Source organism: Castor canadensis, chromosome 7, assembly GCF_047511655.1.
Source record: "Castor canadensis chromosome 7, mCasCan1.hap1v2, whole genome shotgun sequence".
NCBI classification, from domain to species: domain Eukaryota; kingdom Metazoa; phylum Chordata; class Mammalia; order Rodentia; family Castoridae; genus Castor; species Castor canadensis.
The window spans coordinates 15,734,853-15,750,068 of record NC_133392.1 but is presented as its reverse complement, the minus strand read 5'-3'; the positions used below and the strand labels follow the sequence as shown (position 1 = coordinate 15,750,068).

Here is a 15,216-nt window from a genome sequence, read left to right as displayed (position 1 = left end):
AAATGTAGTTGTGGAATTTCTTTAGATTAGTTTTATAATATGGCATTTATCATTAGTCTATTATTATAATTAGCAATTGCTTTATTTTGGAGTGATGCATATATACACATAGGTATCAGGTTACATGTATATATTCAATCTTTGTAGGGATGGAAGAATGCAATATTGCTAAGAGCTTAGGTCTTGAAATCATACTTCTTGTATTTATCCTGGCAATGCCACTATCACATTGGGAAAATTATTTATTGACTGGGTGTGGTGTCCTTATCTGCAAAATGCAAGTAATTTATGGTGGTATAATGAGTAATGAGATTCTTTCTTTTTTTTTTGTGGTACTGGGGTTTTAACTAAGCTTCATGCTTGCAGGACACATGTTCTATCATTTGAGTCACACCTTCAGCCTTTTTGCTCTCATTATTTTGGAGATAGGGTCTTACTTTTTGCCCAGCCTGGCTGAAACTGTGATCCTCTTATTTTAGGCTTTCAGCCATTGCTAGATGACAGGTATGTGTCAAATGCTCAGCAATTGGGTAAGATTGGGTCTTACAAACTTCCTGCCAGGCTGGCCTGGAACTGCAGTTCTCCAGATTTCAGCTTCCCAAGTAGCTAAGATTGCGGGCACGGGACACTGGCACCTGACTTAAATGAGATTCTTTATATGAAATAATATGTACCACTGACAAATGTTAGCTTTTCAATGCTAAATATTACTGTGATATTATTGTCATTATCATTCATAATATCAGTATGTTTAAGTAGGCTAATAAAACATAAGATTCAGTGTTTTTGATACTATCATTTTTGTCACATCAGCTCTAGTGAAACTTATAAATTGTAGAAAAAGACAGCAATGACTGCACAATGCACTATAAATTGTACTTTGCAATGAAGGATTATCCTTGAAATTCACAAATAATGATTGAATAGTTACTAAATGTAGTGTACTGTGTTAGGTCTTCAATTTTTATACATTGTATGGATGCTACACTGATGTTAGGTAGAAAGTGAATGATAGAATCAAGGACAAAGAGTTAAATTTCTTATTGAAAGATCTGGGAAGGTCTCACAGAGGAGTTAATTCAGGCCCTTTAGAGTTGATGACAGTGTACAAGCTTCAATTTTGCATGATTATTAATAGTTGCAGATTTTTCATTATAATTTGCTCCTAATAAAAACTATTTTAATATATTTTTGTCCAGTTATTTGTAAAAATAAATACTATAACAAAAGTACTTATCCACATCATGGAATACACAGACATTTAGAAAATATCAATCTGATTAGTTTTCTTCATTGAGGTCACAGGTTTTTGGTTAAGTTTATGGCAAAATGCTTCCTGGCTTTTTTTTACATTTTGAAAAAAATCTTTTATTTTGACATTGCATTTTAAATTTATTTTAGTAAAGCCTTCTTTTATATTTATTATTTTATGTCTTTAGTTCATTTTACTCTTTTTCTAGGTTTTTGAATAATATGTTTATCTGATTTTTTAATTTCTCTTTTTATATTTTAGTTTCAACAGTGATAAACACTTTTTACTTTTCAGTTCTGGGGAGAAAAGTGTTCTGTCAACACAGTGACAATTCTATTTTTATTTCAGTCATTTTTATCAGCAAAATTAAGTTTTCTTTTTGGCATACTATACCTATATATCCATAGCATGGTTTTAAAGACATATTTAATGCATTAAAAATGCACTAGAATATGACACAAACATTTTCTAAGACTTTAGGGTAGTAAAAAAAGATGAATTAACATTTTTACTACCTCTCACCCTTCTATTGTTCATAGAAACACAAAGTTTATAACCAAATGAACTTGGTCATTTCTTAAAATAAATGTACAGAATTTGATTATCTCAAACTGGGAGCACTGACCTGATTAATCTAAAACTGAAGATAAGTGAAAATCACTTGATGTGGAAATGTTAGTTCTATTTAATGTTTTGACATAGCATTATTTTATTTTTTTTTCTTTTATTCATATGTGCATACAATGTTTGGGTCATTTCTCCGCCCTTCCCCCTGCTTGACATAGCATTATTAAAAGTTTATAATGTCTGAGTATACATCTTTGTGGTAGAGGAAAGCCAACCTGACATTTGAAATATTCCAGAGAATATTTAAAAATATGAATAATGACATAATTATATACAGATATTTAGTGTATGATACAGCTTTGAAGTTTTGCTTTGATCAAAGAATGTCTTCAGAATATAATTTTTATATAAAGTCAATCATATTACGTAAACCAAGAAAGTCTTTTTAAATCATGCAAAGTAGCACTGCTTGTTTTTAACTGCATTGTTTTTAGAAAGCCCCTTTGTTTAGATTATATAGTGTTTTTGGTTGGTCTGTTATTTCACTGTATTAATTTATGAAACTCTTTGTTTCCCTTGGTGTTATTCTCTTTCTAATTGCATATGTTCAGTACCTTCTTTTTTTAAATTCTACTTGATCTTTTCATCTCCCTTGTTTTTGGAGAATTAAGCCTATAACTCTGGCCCTGACATTGTCAAGTGTTTTATTTTATTTTTTTTTATTTATTTATTTATTTATTTATTTATTTATTTATTTATTTATTTATTTTAGTGGGACTGGGGTTTGAACTCAGGGCTTTGCACTTGCAAGGCAGGCGCCCTATGTCAAGTGTTTTAGAATGAGTTGATTTTGGGGTATTGGATGATGCAATTTATAGCTTTTTTCTGCTAGATGCCTTCAAAAAAAATCTGTCTGTGGCCTGATTGCCATGAAGTTGCTAGAGACAGTCACTGAGCTTTTTAGCAGTGGAGGGAGAGCTTTGCCTTTATCAAACCTACTTTCTTCCTATTGGTGATTTGCACAGAGTTCTATTTTCCTGCTTCCCTAACTTTGACTGAACTTGTACTTCGACGGTTGACATTTGGATATGATTTTTAGGCCCTGAGAGATTGATGTTCTAGCATATTTCCATAACATGAAGCTTCTAGTTTACAAATTTTTGGAAGTGAACTGCATCATTTGACATGCTTGCTTTTTATGAAGAAGTTCTCTAACACACATATTATGGAATTTTGAAAACAGTGATTTCAGCTTTATAAGTAGAATAATGATCTATGTAGGGCCATTATTTTGTCTATGAGTTTAGTATTTCTTATTAATTTCATTTGATATAATGCTTAGATAGCTTACCATCTATTGCTTGATGTTTTGTAGTACATGAATTTGATACTGTTTGCTTTTATTTAAAACAGTGATTTAAGATATTATAATTTAATAATGAAATGGCTTGTATTTTCACCTAAAAGGATTGTAAAATTTCTACTGACTTAAAATGATAGATTTGGGGTTATTTAAAGATCCACAGTAGACTGAGATCATGGGACAACCAACATGGACAGTACTAGGCATATACCATCAGGTATCCAATAAGGCTAAGCTGCTCCCACACTGAAACCAAGAGGGAATGTAGTCTAACTACAGAGCCATTTAGGATCTGTTGGACTGAGTTTGGCAAGCCTGTACTAGAGACACAGAGAAACTTGTCTCCTAGTGAGTCTCTGACTGAGCCAAACTATTTCCCAGCTTAGGTAAAAGAGACCAAGATCTGTGGCTGCCATAGGATCTCCCTATAGGACTTAGTCTGGGAATCTGTTTACAGCAGCACAGATGGGTGAATCTCCATTTATCAGTGTCTTTGAGGGATGGGATTACTCCCAGACTACCACAGAGAGAGGACTAAGCTGAGATTCAGGGCATCTAGGAAGATTTTCACAAGATGGATGAGTCTCATAGCAGTTCTGAAGAATAGAATTTTATCATGTGGCTATTTGCACTTTTGCCTTTTCCAAAATACTTACTATATATGGAATATAATCTGTAATGTATCTGTTACATTTCATTAAGCATACTTGTGCTAGAAAAATACAAAGGAAATTAAATTGACTTGATCTACTCACTTCCTGAAGCAATTGTTATGTGCATATGACAGACAGCAGTGATGTAGCAATGAAAAGAAAAAGGAACATGAAGCGACTGAAAGAAGTACTTTTTGGTCCCATGTTTCTTTCTTTATTTTTTCTTTGATTTTTTTTTTTGAGACAGGGTCTCACTATGTATCCCAGACTGGCTTTGAACGCAGAAGCCTACTGTCTCTACCTTTCAAGTGCTAGGACTAAAGGTGTGTGCCACCATGCCCAGCCTGGTTTCATTTTTCTAGGGTATATTTTTTCATATGCCACTTGTTTGAATAACCTTTATAACTTTTTTATCTTTATTGTTTAGTTTTGCCTATAAGTTGATATTACAATTTTATGTTATGGGGGACACAAATATCATGTGACGATGTTATGTCCCTCTAGTGTATATCTAAGCTGTAAAATCATTGTCATATAAAGTTTCCCAAACTAACTACAATGATTTCATAGGTGCTTATTCAGCATAAAAAGATAGTCTCAAATGCTGACAACAACAGAATAATTTAAAAACTGTCATGAAGTATAAATTTTAAATAATTGAATTTAAAATGCATTTGTGCATTAACTCTGAAGTATAGTGCCACAAGGGAATTCTTTGAAAATAAGCTCACTTAAAAGGTATTTTAATGCATTTTTGTCTCAGAAATTATTAAAGTTACTATACAATGATAATTCTTTTAAGAAACTCTGCAAGTGTAACTTACCAGGTTCTGTCAGAAGGCTGAAAATGTTTATCCAAATTTTAAAATATTAATATGCATCTTTTAAGTGAACCTCTGAATACAAGTAAGCATCAGTTTTAAACTGCAGATTAATTTAAAAAATGCCATGACATATTCATTCATTATTTAATGTTATAAATTACCACTATAACTTAGTGGCCCTTTATTGCTTGATGATAATTTCTTTTGTTCCTTATCAGTCTACACCTTGTCTTTCACTTGTGCATTTCTCATATCTGGTAGTCACATAATTTTATAAATGTAAAGGAAAATTATGTGAACTTATTTAAATAATTTTATGAAGAAAAATCTATATATTTGTGTACACATCTTTTCTATTAAGAGCCAGGTCTTAGAAATTTCTCTCTTATAAAACTTGTTTTATGTGTATATGTGTATTTACTTGATATTAATCATGTTTTATTCCAAAGGAATAATTACTAGTAAGAAGCTTAGTGCTCTACAGTGTTTCATACTATGATCAAACCTATGATTTTAAAACACCTTTATTGAGATATAAAATTCCGTGGGTTTTAGTGTATTCACAGAAATATGCAATCATAACCACAATCTCATGTTAGAACCCTTTATCACCCCTCAAACACTTCACCAATTAGTAGTCACTTTCCTATTTCCTTGCCTCTCACCCTGCCCTGGCAGCCCTATGCAATTGGTTATCCACTTTCTTACATTTTATTATTCTAGAAATATCATATAAGTGAAGTCATGGAATATATGATGTTTTATAACTGTCTTTTGTCACATAGTAAAATGTTTTAATGGTTCATTCACATTGTAGCATGGAGCAGGATCTTACTCATTTTTATTGTCAAACAATATTCAATTTTTCATATCATATTGTGTTTATCTGTTTATCAGTTGACTGGATTGTACTTTTTGTCCCTTACGAATAATGCTGCTGTGAACATTCACATACAGTTTTTTTTCATGGAAATACATTTTCATTTTTCTTCATATGTATGTAGAAGTAGATCATATTTAGGGTCACATACTCTATACTTAGAATTTTAATTCACTAGTTTACATTTCCTCTAGCAGTTCATATGGTTTCCAATTTTCCATTTATTATTGCCTGTCTTTTTTTTATTATAAGCTCCTTGTGGGTATTAAATGGTATCTAATTGGAGTTTTGATTTTCATTTCCCTAATGAGAAATATAATGACTATCTTTTTCTGTGTTTATTGGTTGCTTGTATATTTTCTTTAGAATAATGCCTGTTGAGATACTTTGTTGGATTTTTTTTAATTGTGCATTGTTTCTTTCTGTTGTTGATTTCTGGATAAATGCAAGACATATGATTTCCAAAAGGTCCCTCATTATTTATTGTAGTTTTACTTTATATATGGTATCTTTTGCAACACAGTTTTTTGAGATTGATGAATTGCAGTTTATTTTTCTTATTCCTCCCTCTTTTTTGGTATGTTTCATTATGTCAGAACAATTACCTAAATTAATGTCACAAAGATTTATTTGTATGTTTTCTTTTAAAAGTTTTATAATTTAGCTTTTACATTTAGGTCTCAGGTCTTTCAAGTGAATTTTTATGCAAGGTGTAAAGGAGCCAATGCCATTCTTTTGTCCATGCATATCTGGTCATCCTAGCACCATAAGGGTAACGGTTTATTTTTGGACTCTCAATTCCATTCCACTGATGTGCATTTTACATTTATACCAGTATCATATGTGTTTATTATCATAACATTACAGGAATATTTGACTGGGGAGGAGGCAGTACTGGAGTTTGAACTCAGTGACTCATGCTTGCTAGCCAGGCACTCTACAGCTTGAGCCACTCCACCAGCCTTTGCAGGAACATTTGAAGTTGGGATGTCTGAGTCTTATTGTTCTTTCTAAGATTGTTTTGACTTGTGAAGTTCCTTGTAGTTATAGATGAATTTTAGAATCAGCTAGTCATTTTTTATAATGAAGTCAGCTAAGTTTCTGATAGGGATTTGATTAAATCTATAGATCAGATTTGTTGATCATCTTACCAATGTTAATTCTTCCCATCCACAAACATGAAGTATATTCCCATGTTTTCTTGCCCTGGCTCCAGGAGCCATAGATGAATGAATCTTTCTAGTTGATGGAGAGAACTGCCTTTAAAGGGGAGCAAAGAGAAGAGACAAGTTAATAGAAGTTCAGCTTTATAGAGCAGGGACCACCCCCAGGAACCCAAAGCAAAGCATGCAGACAACCATGTCCATTGGACTTGGCTAGGGCCAGCTTGAGGTGCTGCCCGAGTTGCTGGGATGGTTTGGTGCCACCTTAGAACCTTGTGGCGAGCCCAAACTGCCACTATAGTGACTTGTATCTACTTCTCTGGTTATACCATGAGGAAGGAGGAAGGAGGAAGGGACCTCGGCTTCCCCTCCATGACCTAAGCCTCTACCGAATCTCAGCTAGTCTTGAGGACGGACTCATGGATAAGCTGCTGAGGGCACTGTAGGGGATGCACTGCAAGGAGAATCAGGCCCTTTTCTGCCCAACTCACAGTGTGACCTAGTATGTGTCCAGGTTTGACCTTGTCATTGCCCTAACCATACCAGCCCTACTGTTTCTTTTTCCTTGTGCTGGGTCTATTTCTCTTAAAAATGAGATCTTCTTTGTCCCAATGTGATACTATTTTTAGAAATTTGTCATAGCTATCTTCATTTCCTAGTGGAAAGTTAAATGTAAATTATTTATATATGGTGTTTTTTTAAAAACAGAGAATTGATGTTCACAAAATTAAGTCTAGTGTTTAGTTTTTGAAGGGAGAGGTAATGAGATGGGTTAGCAAAGCACCATACAGATTGATACAAGTAGAGCTGGAAGAATTCTAGTTCCTAAGTTACATGGTTTGCAGTCATCCCATTCTTTAAATGAACTAACAGTTTTATAAGCAGAAAATGTTTATGCATTTTAAAATCATCACCATAAATAACCTTTTGCCTTCACAAAATAATAGACAGTATTTTCTTTGTTTTCATATTTTTATAACAAAAATGTAACTGACAGGATGGGCTAGTAAGACTAATGCAGTGTAATTAAAACAGTATTTTGATGGGCTACTAAGACTGATGCAGTGTAATTAAAACACAGTATTTTTCTGTCATTGTCCTTTAAAATGTGTTCAGTGGAATAAATTTTTCCTTCTTATTTCTGAAATCTCAGACTCACTCTTGTTAATATTAAGGAATTCTGAAGAATTTAAATTGCAAATATATGCTTAAATGATTAAAATTACCTTTATAAGTTAGAAATCAAAGGTTCAAACCTATTTTGAAACCATATTGTCTCTCTTCCTCTATTCTGGTTGCTCTTTCTTTCTGTACTTAGGATTTTCCTCCTTTACTGGATTGGTAGCTTTTTTTTTGGTGCTGGGAACAGAACCCAGAATCTTGTGTATGATATACACATGCTGTCTCACTGAGCTACTTCCCCAGGTGGTGCATTTGATCTTTCTAGTAGAGGAGAACATTGAATAGTCTCATTTGGGAAGTATAACTTTCATCTGTGGTTAAGGGCCTCTGTGTGAGAGATGTGTAACTGCTGAGCCTTTCTCACATTGGTGAGATAAGTGGGCTTTGGATAAGATAAGTCTTTGGGGTGTCTTTTGTGGCTCAGGGTGTCCAGTTGCAATTCTCAAGATGACAGTAATACATACTGTCTTCCTGTGCTCACAACTTGCCCTTCAACTCCTTCATTGGGAGTCCTCTAATGCTTCCAGACAGTTTTCTTGGTCAGAATTACAGGCAGCTCTAGGTTGGCTGAAGGAAACATTCTTTTTCTTGACTTCAGCAAAAGTGCTGGTACTTCCTAAAAGTAGCCCTTTCTATCTGTCCTATCACCTCAGTTCAGTAGCCATAGCTACTCACAACTGAATAATTGAGATTCCTCTTTACTTTGCCACCTAGAGCCCAGGGGACCCCACCAAACTCTCCAAAGAGTTCATGTGAAGTCCTTTCATTAGGCTTGAATAAAAGGATAGGCAGCCACTACCTTGGGAGCCAGAAGACTGGATTCATAATGCTAAAATGGTTTCTTCTGATAATTTTCACCAAATCCTCCTCCCTTTCACTCTTTTTAACTATTTTATTGACTCCAATTCAATAAAAGTCCAGTTCAGCAAAACCAGAAGGAGAACCTTCCACTATTACTTTATTCTTTCTCTCAGAAAATATTCATATTGTTTTTGTACTTCATTTTGATATACAAGATCATTTCATTTTGGAGACTCAGTTGAAATATTGATATGATTACCTGGTTATGTTTTGTTGGCATTTGTTAATTGGTGTACATGTTAGAGTTACTATTGGTATTTTAAGAAAAACAACAAAGTTGAATATTGGGAAAATTAGGTTAATTAGCTTATTTTGATATGGGGATGTGTAGACTACATTATTTCATTTTATCAATAGAATGGTTCAGCTAGAAGGGAGTGTGCAAGAGCACAATAATTCTCATTAAAGATTTTGAAATGGCTAGTGACATGATCAGCTTTTTTCTCTGTAGAATAATCATTTGTAGAATAAATTGTAACCTTGAAATACTGAAGGTAGAGATCCAAAATGTGATCGTATACGTGGATTGCAAAAGAAAGTGGAGGACAATGCTTGAATAGTGACTATCAGAATGAAAAGGTGAGGTTGGATATAGAAAGATTGTGTATATAGAAATTAGAATCTGTTAATAGATTGGATACTAGGAACAATAAAATATGAAGTTTGTATCCTAAATAATTAGAATACTGCTCTCTAAGAAAAGAATGCAGAGTAAGAAATTGAGACTTGAGTTCAAGTGAACCAAATTAATCATTTACATCATGGTATGGAATGGAATGGAATGAAACAATGGAATGTTTCATATAGTGTTCTGAAATAATAAAACTGAGCATGATCTCAGATGCATAAAAGGATAATTTTAAGGTAATAAACAGACATTTAAAAACATAACATGTACTTATATTTTTTTACTATTGTTAGCAGTAGTAACAGTAGAAGTAGTAGTTTCATTTATTATTTGATATGTGTTAAGTATTTAAATTTATAATATATTGTTTACTTTTCATATAATACCTGACAATTAAATACCGTTATTCTCCTTTTGCAGATAAAGAAACTGAGTCCAGAGAGGTTAAGTAAATTATCTCAGGTTATACAGTTAGGGATTGTAGATGTACATTTGAAGCTACAAATTCATTCCAGACTCTTACTGTAACTTTTTAAAACTCATTTCATTATGTACCAAATCACAGTGTGCAAAGTGGCCCAGAGAACAATTACAGACATACTTGGCTCTCTAGTAGACTTAGGATACCCCAAAGACTTTAAAGAGTTTCACAAAATTTTCAAATAAGTGAATTCACTTCCCTTCAATTAAAATAACTAAAGTATATGGTAATCATAGTTATGAGTAACATGAGGAAATAACCTCATATTAAAGCAGTGTTACAATAATGACATGCATTATTATTTTGCTTTTCACTTACAGCTTGTACATGCAGTGGTCATGCAAATGTTTGTCATCTGCACACAGGAAAATGTTTCTGCACAACTAAAGGCATAAAAGGTGATCAATGTCAATTGTAAGTACAAACAATTTTTTAGAACTTTTGTGCATTGGATTTTGCTGTAGAACTAATTTTTATAGGTTTTACTTTTTAAGGTTAGTGTTATGTTAGCTAAACTTTTGCTTTTCATTTGCATTGTATCTCTTCAAAAAATTAAATCTTTTAACATGACAGTTTGGCAGAAGCTTTAAATCAGCCCATAGAACGTATTTGTTTTTTGTATTTCATAGAAGAATCATTCTTATTTTTTCCTGGAAAACACTGCACTATCTTTATAATTTTTCTCCATCTCATATCAAATCCAATGCACCTATGCTATACTGGTCAGATTTTCATTGTTGTGACAAAATACCTGAGAAACAAGCTTAAAAGCATGAAAAAATATTTCAGCTCACAGTTTCAGAGGTTTCAGTCCATGGTCACTTGGTCTGTGGCGAGTCAGTAGTATATTATGGTGGGTGTGTGGTGAAGGAAAGGTGTGCAACTCATGGTGAACCAGAAGCAAAGAGTAAGCTTACTTTTATGACAAAGCCCCTGATCTGAAATCCATTATGCTATGAATCCATAGATGGATGAATCCATTCAGGAGGTCAGAGCCTGCATGATTCAGTTACCTGCCAAAGGCTCCAGGACCTCTCAACACTGTTCCATTGAGGACCAAGCCTTCAGCACATAAGCTTCTGGGGGACATTTAGGATCCAGTCAGAACATAGGCCTTTCTTTTCTCTTTCAGTCTTTAATGATTAATTCTGACTACTGAAGTCTTTAACCTTTGTAACTGACTCCTTCTTTATAGTAACCCATTATTGTTCCTTTGATCTCAGTACTTTGATGAGAGCACTTTTATCTTTTAGCACTTGTTACTCTTAAGATTTATTTTCCTCCAAAATAACTTTAAAAGGCAATGTAAACTGTTTCCTTTTCTTGTTCATGTATCTTACATTATTCATGTTTTTATGGTTTTGAATTATATATATGTAAAAATATGTATTTATATTGCCTATAGAATATTTGACAAAATCATAATTTTAAGCTATAATAATGATATAGGAAAAATTTAATAAGGTATTCTTCATAAGTATATTTATATAAAACATATCTAAATCTGTAAACATTTAAAATATACTATTTTAATATATTATTTTCTGTAAAATTATCTTAGACATTTTAATGTAGATGATCATGTCTTTGCCTAGCCATTTAAGTATCACAGGTTTTCAAGTTCAGAAAATGGGAGCACAACCTGTTACTGTTTTTCCATAGTTACTGAAGTTAAAAGAGCATATTATATCTTAGGACAATTTCTACTAAAGAAGGACATTTTGCTTTTAAAATCAATGGAAGCAAATCAGAGTCATTTGCTCTAAGATAGAAGGATGTCTCCAGCACTTTGTGACAGTAATGCTTGGTTGTTGTAAGTAGAGCCAACTTTATGAGCATGTGGCTATAAATTTTCTCAGGGACCCATGCTTAGAAGAATATCACACTTGGTTTGATATTCTACTATTACCATCCTGAAATTCTTAATAATTTTAAAACAAGAACCATACATTTATATTTTATACCCTCTTACCCTACTCCCTCAAATTATACCAGGTCATCATCATAAGCAACATGATTCCTTCGATTAAATTCTGTGTTGATTTTATAACAGTATGCAGCAATGAAAACATTTTCTATAGACCATATTATCAGTTTTATAGACAGAAGCAAAATACGAGTTTCCACCATCATCATAAAATGGAATTTTTACATAAATGATACAACTACATAGCCATCTGTGATAGTTACCCCTAATGTAATGTGGTATTTCAATAACATACTTTTGTTTCTAGACAAAAGATAGCAGTTCTTAAATCATGAACTTAAAAGCATAGACTTCACAGTTATGACATTTGGCTTATATATATGGAGTTTTAGAAATACAAAGTTCTGAAACACAAAAGTATATTTTGCTCATTTTTTTTTTTTGCGGTACTAGGGTTTGAACTCAGGACCTACCCCTTGAGTCTCTTCACTAGCTCTATTTTTGCCAAGGATTTTTCGACATAGGGTCTTGCAAACTATTTGTCTGAGCTGACTTCGAACTGCGATTCTCCTGATCTCTTTCTCCTGCGTAGCTAGGATTACAGGCATGAGCCACCAGCACCTGACTTGCCCTTGTTTTTATTTACAGATTTTTATAAAGAGGGCAAAATGGAATACCAAATTGTAAAGAATATTTTGAGTTAGGATTTATAGATGGAATTCCACTTATTGCTTTTTTGCTTATTTAACTTTTGAATGTTGAGCCATGAAGAATAGGGCCATTACTCCTGAAGCAATTGTCTGTTGTTGTGTGCTTCTAATGGGAAATGCTCTTTTTAGGATGCTGAGATGGCCATTTAAACTAGAAAACTATTGCTAAGTTAGTGCTTGATGCTATTACTGAAAATGAGCAACATATGGATTTTGCCTAAATTATGTTTCAGGCTAGTGGTATAGTACTCATCAAAACTTAATATACAGTTTCTTGTATTAGTGACTTGTTATGCCTATGAACTTCTCCCTCTTCTCAGGATAATTTATAGTAATAGTCAGGTATCACATCTTTTTGTATCTTTTTCATAACCTCCCAAACAAATTAATTCTTTGTCTGTCTTCTAATTCCTTTGTTGCATAGCTCTGTACTTGTCTATATCCTTAACTAAAGTGAACTTTTTTGAGGGGCCATTGCATCAGTACCACAACGTGTGTGTTCAATAGATGTATTTATTAGAATGCAGTGAAGAATTATTAATAAGTACTGAAAATTGAAAGATTAATTAATATTGGAAGGATAAAGAAATTTTAAGCAGAGGATATTGGAGCTGCAACTTGAATGAGTAGTAAAATTTTTCAGGATACAGAAAATAGTAAAAAGTATAAGAAGTAGCATTGGCAAAAGCAAAGAGATAAAAATGGACATAGAGATAACACTTTCAGTTTCTGCAGCTGGAATGAACATTGTTCCCAGCCTTACAATTAAAAAAGAGAAGCTAGGTGAAAGACATGCTGATGAAACGTGGCTGATGCTCATGAAGCATCTTGCTAATTCCTGTGACTTAGATGCTTTCACCAAAAGCACCCAGCTTCCTGCACTTCCCAGCATCCTGCCTCAAGCACGGACCTCTTTGTTCCTGCTGGTTCCAAAGCTACTTATTTCTGCTCCACTGCAGTCACAAAGTGTCAGACAATCAATGCCAATATGACCAATTCTCAACCACTGATGGGAAGGAGTCTGTCCTACATTTGTCAGAGTCTCCCTGAGATCCCTGCCCATGGAGAATATGCACATGCAAGTCCTAGTCTTAGCATCTACTCTTGATATAATCTCAAGTGAGTCAGTTGCTACGCTACTGGAAGCATCTCTGGATAATAGATCATCCTCATGAGATTTTATAAGTGGTGGCTTATCAGATGGCACTAAGCACTATGATGCTGATAGTAAGTGGGGTAGTGATTATCTGCCATAGTATGGTAATTATTAAGACTCTTAACTGTGGTCAGTTGGAATAATGTATAGCTTGAAGGAGAAGCACTAGTGTTTATGCAGTAACTTTAACACTTGAAAACAATGATGGATAGCAATTTTAAGGGTTGTAAACTTGGATGGCTTTTGTTAACTGCCATAAAGCCTTAAAAAGGAGCCTTTCATCAACTCAGGGCATGCTGTGAACACCAGCAGGCCTTCGATGATAGCATTTAAACACCTTCATCTTCTGTAGCTGGAGTGCAGAGTGTGTTAAAAATCATGCCCAGAATTTAATCATAAGGTTGGATGATGGCAAATGAAACTGAAGCCTCGGCCATGATTGTTTTTCCATGCCACTCCTTCGGGAAAGAGTGGAAATTTGATACCTTAAACAGGGGTACTTAGAATATAACCTCAGAACTTGGAACCCCCCCCCCCCCCCATATTCCACTGATAACTCCTGGTTGGAAAAATGTTCCTGTATCTTTTTCTGGAGCACCTTCCCTTTTCTTGGAGGCAATGCAAAGGGCTTGCCTTAGGGTATGCTTCATAAAATGATACTTGTCCTTTAAATCATACTCTGCCTTTGTTGGGTAATTTATAAAGAATAAAGCTTTATTTGGCTTATGATTCTGGAGACTGGGAGGCCACATTGGGTGAAGGACTTCTTGTTACTGGAAACTATCTGCAGAGCTGCAAGTTGGCAAATGGTGAAAATGGTACATATAAGAGAAAGAGCCAAACTGATTTATAGCAAACTCATTCTTGAGATGCCTCATTGACCCTTTGAACAATGAATAGATGAATCCATTCATGAGGACAGAGCCTTTATGACCTAATAATCTCTTATAGGTCTTATCTCTCTATCTTCAATGGTACCTGAAGTCTTTTAGCAGCAAGACTGGTCATTGGAAAGGGGAACATGCATTGCTTTTCACAGGGATACAATTCTCTGACCTTCCCCCCTGCAAATAAAGAGCTTTGTACTCCTGTGTAAGTGCTACTTACCCATCAATCAGCCTTTTTCTATCCCTCCCTCCTTCCTATTCTTCCAGCTTCTGGTAACCATAATTCTACTCTTTCTATGATATCAACTCTTTTTTATATTTTACAAACTCTTACGTACTTGTCTTTCTGTCCTGGCTTATTTTACTTAACATAATGATCTCCAGTTATGTCCATGTGGTTGCAAATGACAAATTTTATTTTTTATGGCTGAATAATATTCCATTGTGTGTATGTACCATGTTTTCTTTATCTGTTCACTGTTTGATGAACACTTAAGTTGTTTTTATTTCTTAGGTATCTTGACTTGTACTGCAATGAACATGGGAGTGCAGATGTCTTTTTGACATACTGCTATTTGCCTGAGATATAAATTCAGTAAAGGAATTGCTGGATCATATCGTAGTTCTATCTCCTACTTTTTAAATGAATTTCCATTCTGTTTTCTATAATGGAAATACTAAT

At 33.9% G+C, this 15,216-nt stretch overlaps 1 protein-coding gene across 2 annotated transcripts in view; it reads left to right on the top strand.

Moving 5' to 3' along the window:
* Atrnl1 (attractin like 1) overlaps positions 1-15,216 on the top strand; it is a 744,833-nt gene that overhangs the window by 223,489 nt on the left and 506,128 nt on the right. For both annotated transcript variants that reach the window (XR_012449625.1, XM_074078234.1), the window contains one exon: positions 10,175-10,268. Coding sequence is in view for 1 of the 2 variants with exons in the window: in XM_074078234.1 (XP_073934335.1) it covers positions 10,175-10,268 (94 nt within the window). In the remaining variant the exon portion in view is untranslated. The remainder of the gene's footprint in view (positions 1-10,174; positions 10,269-15,216) is intronic.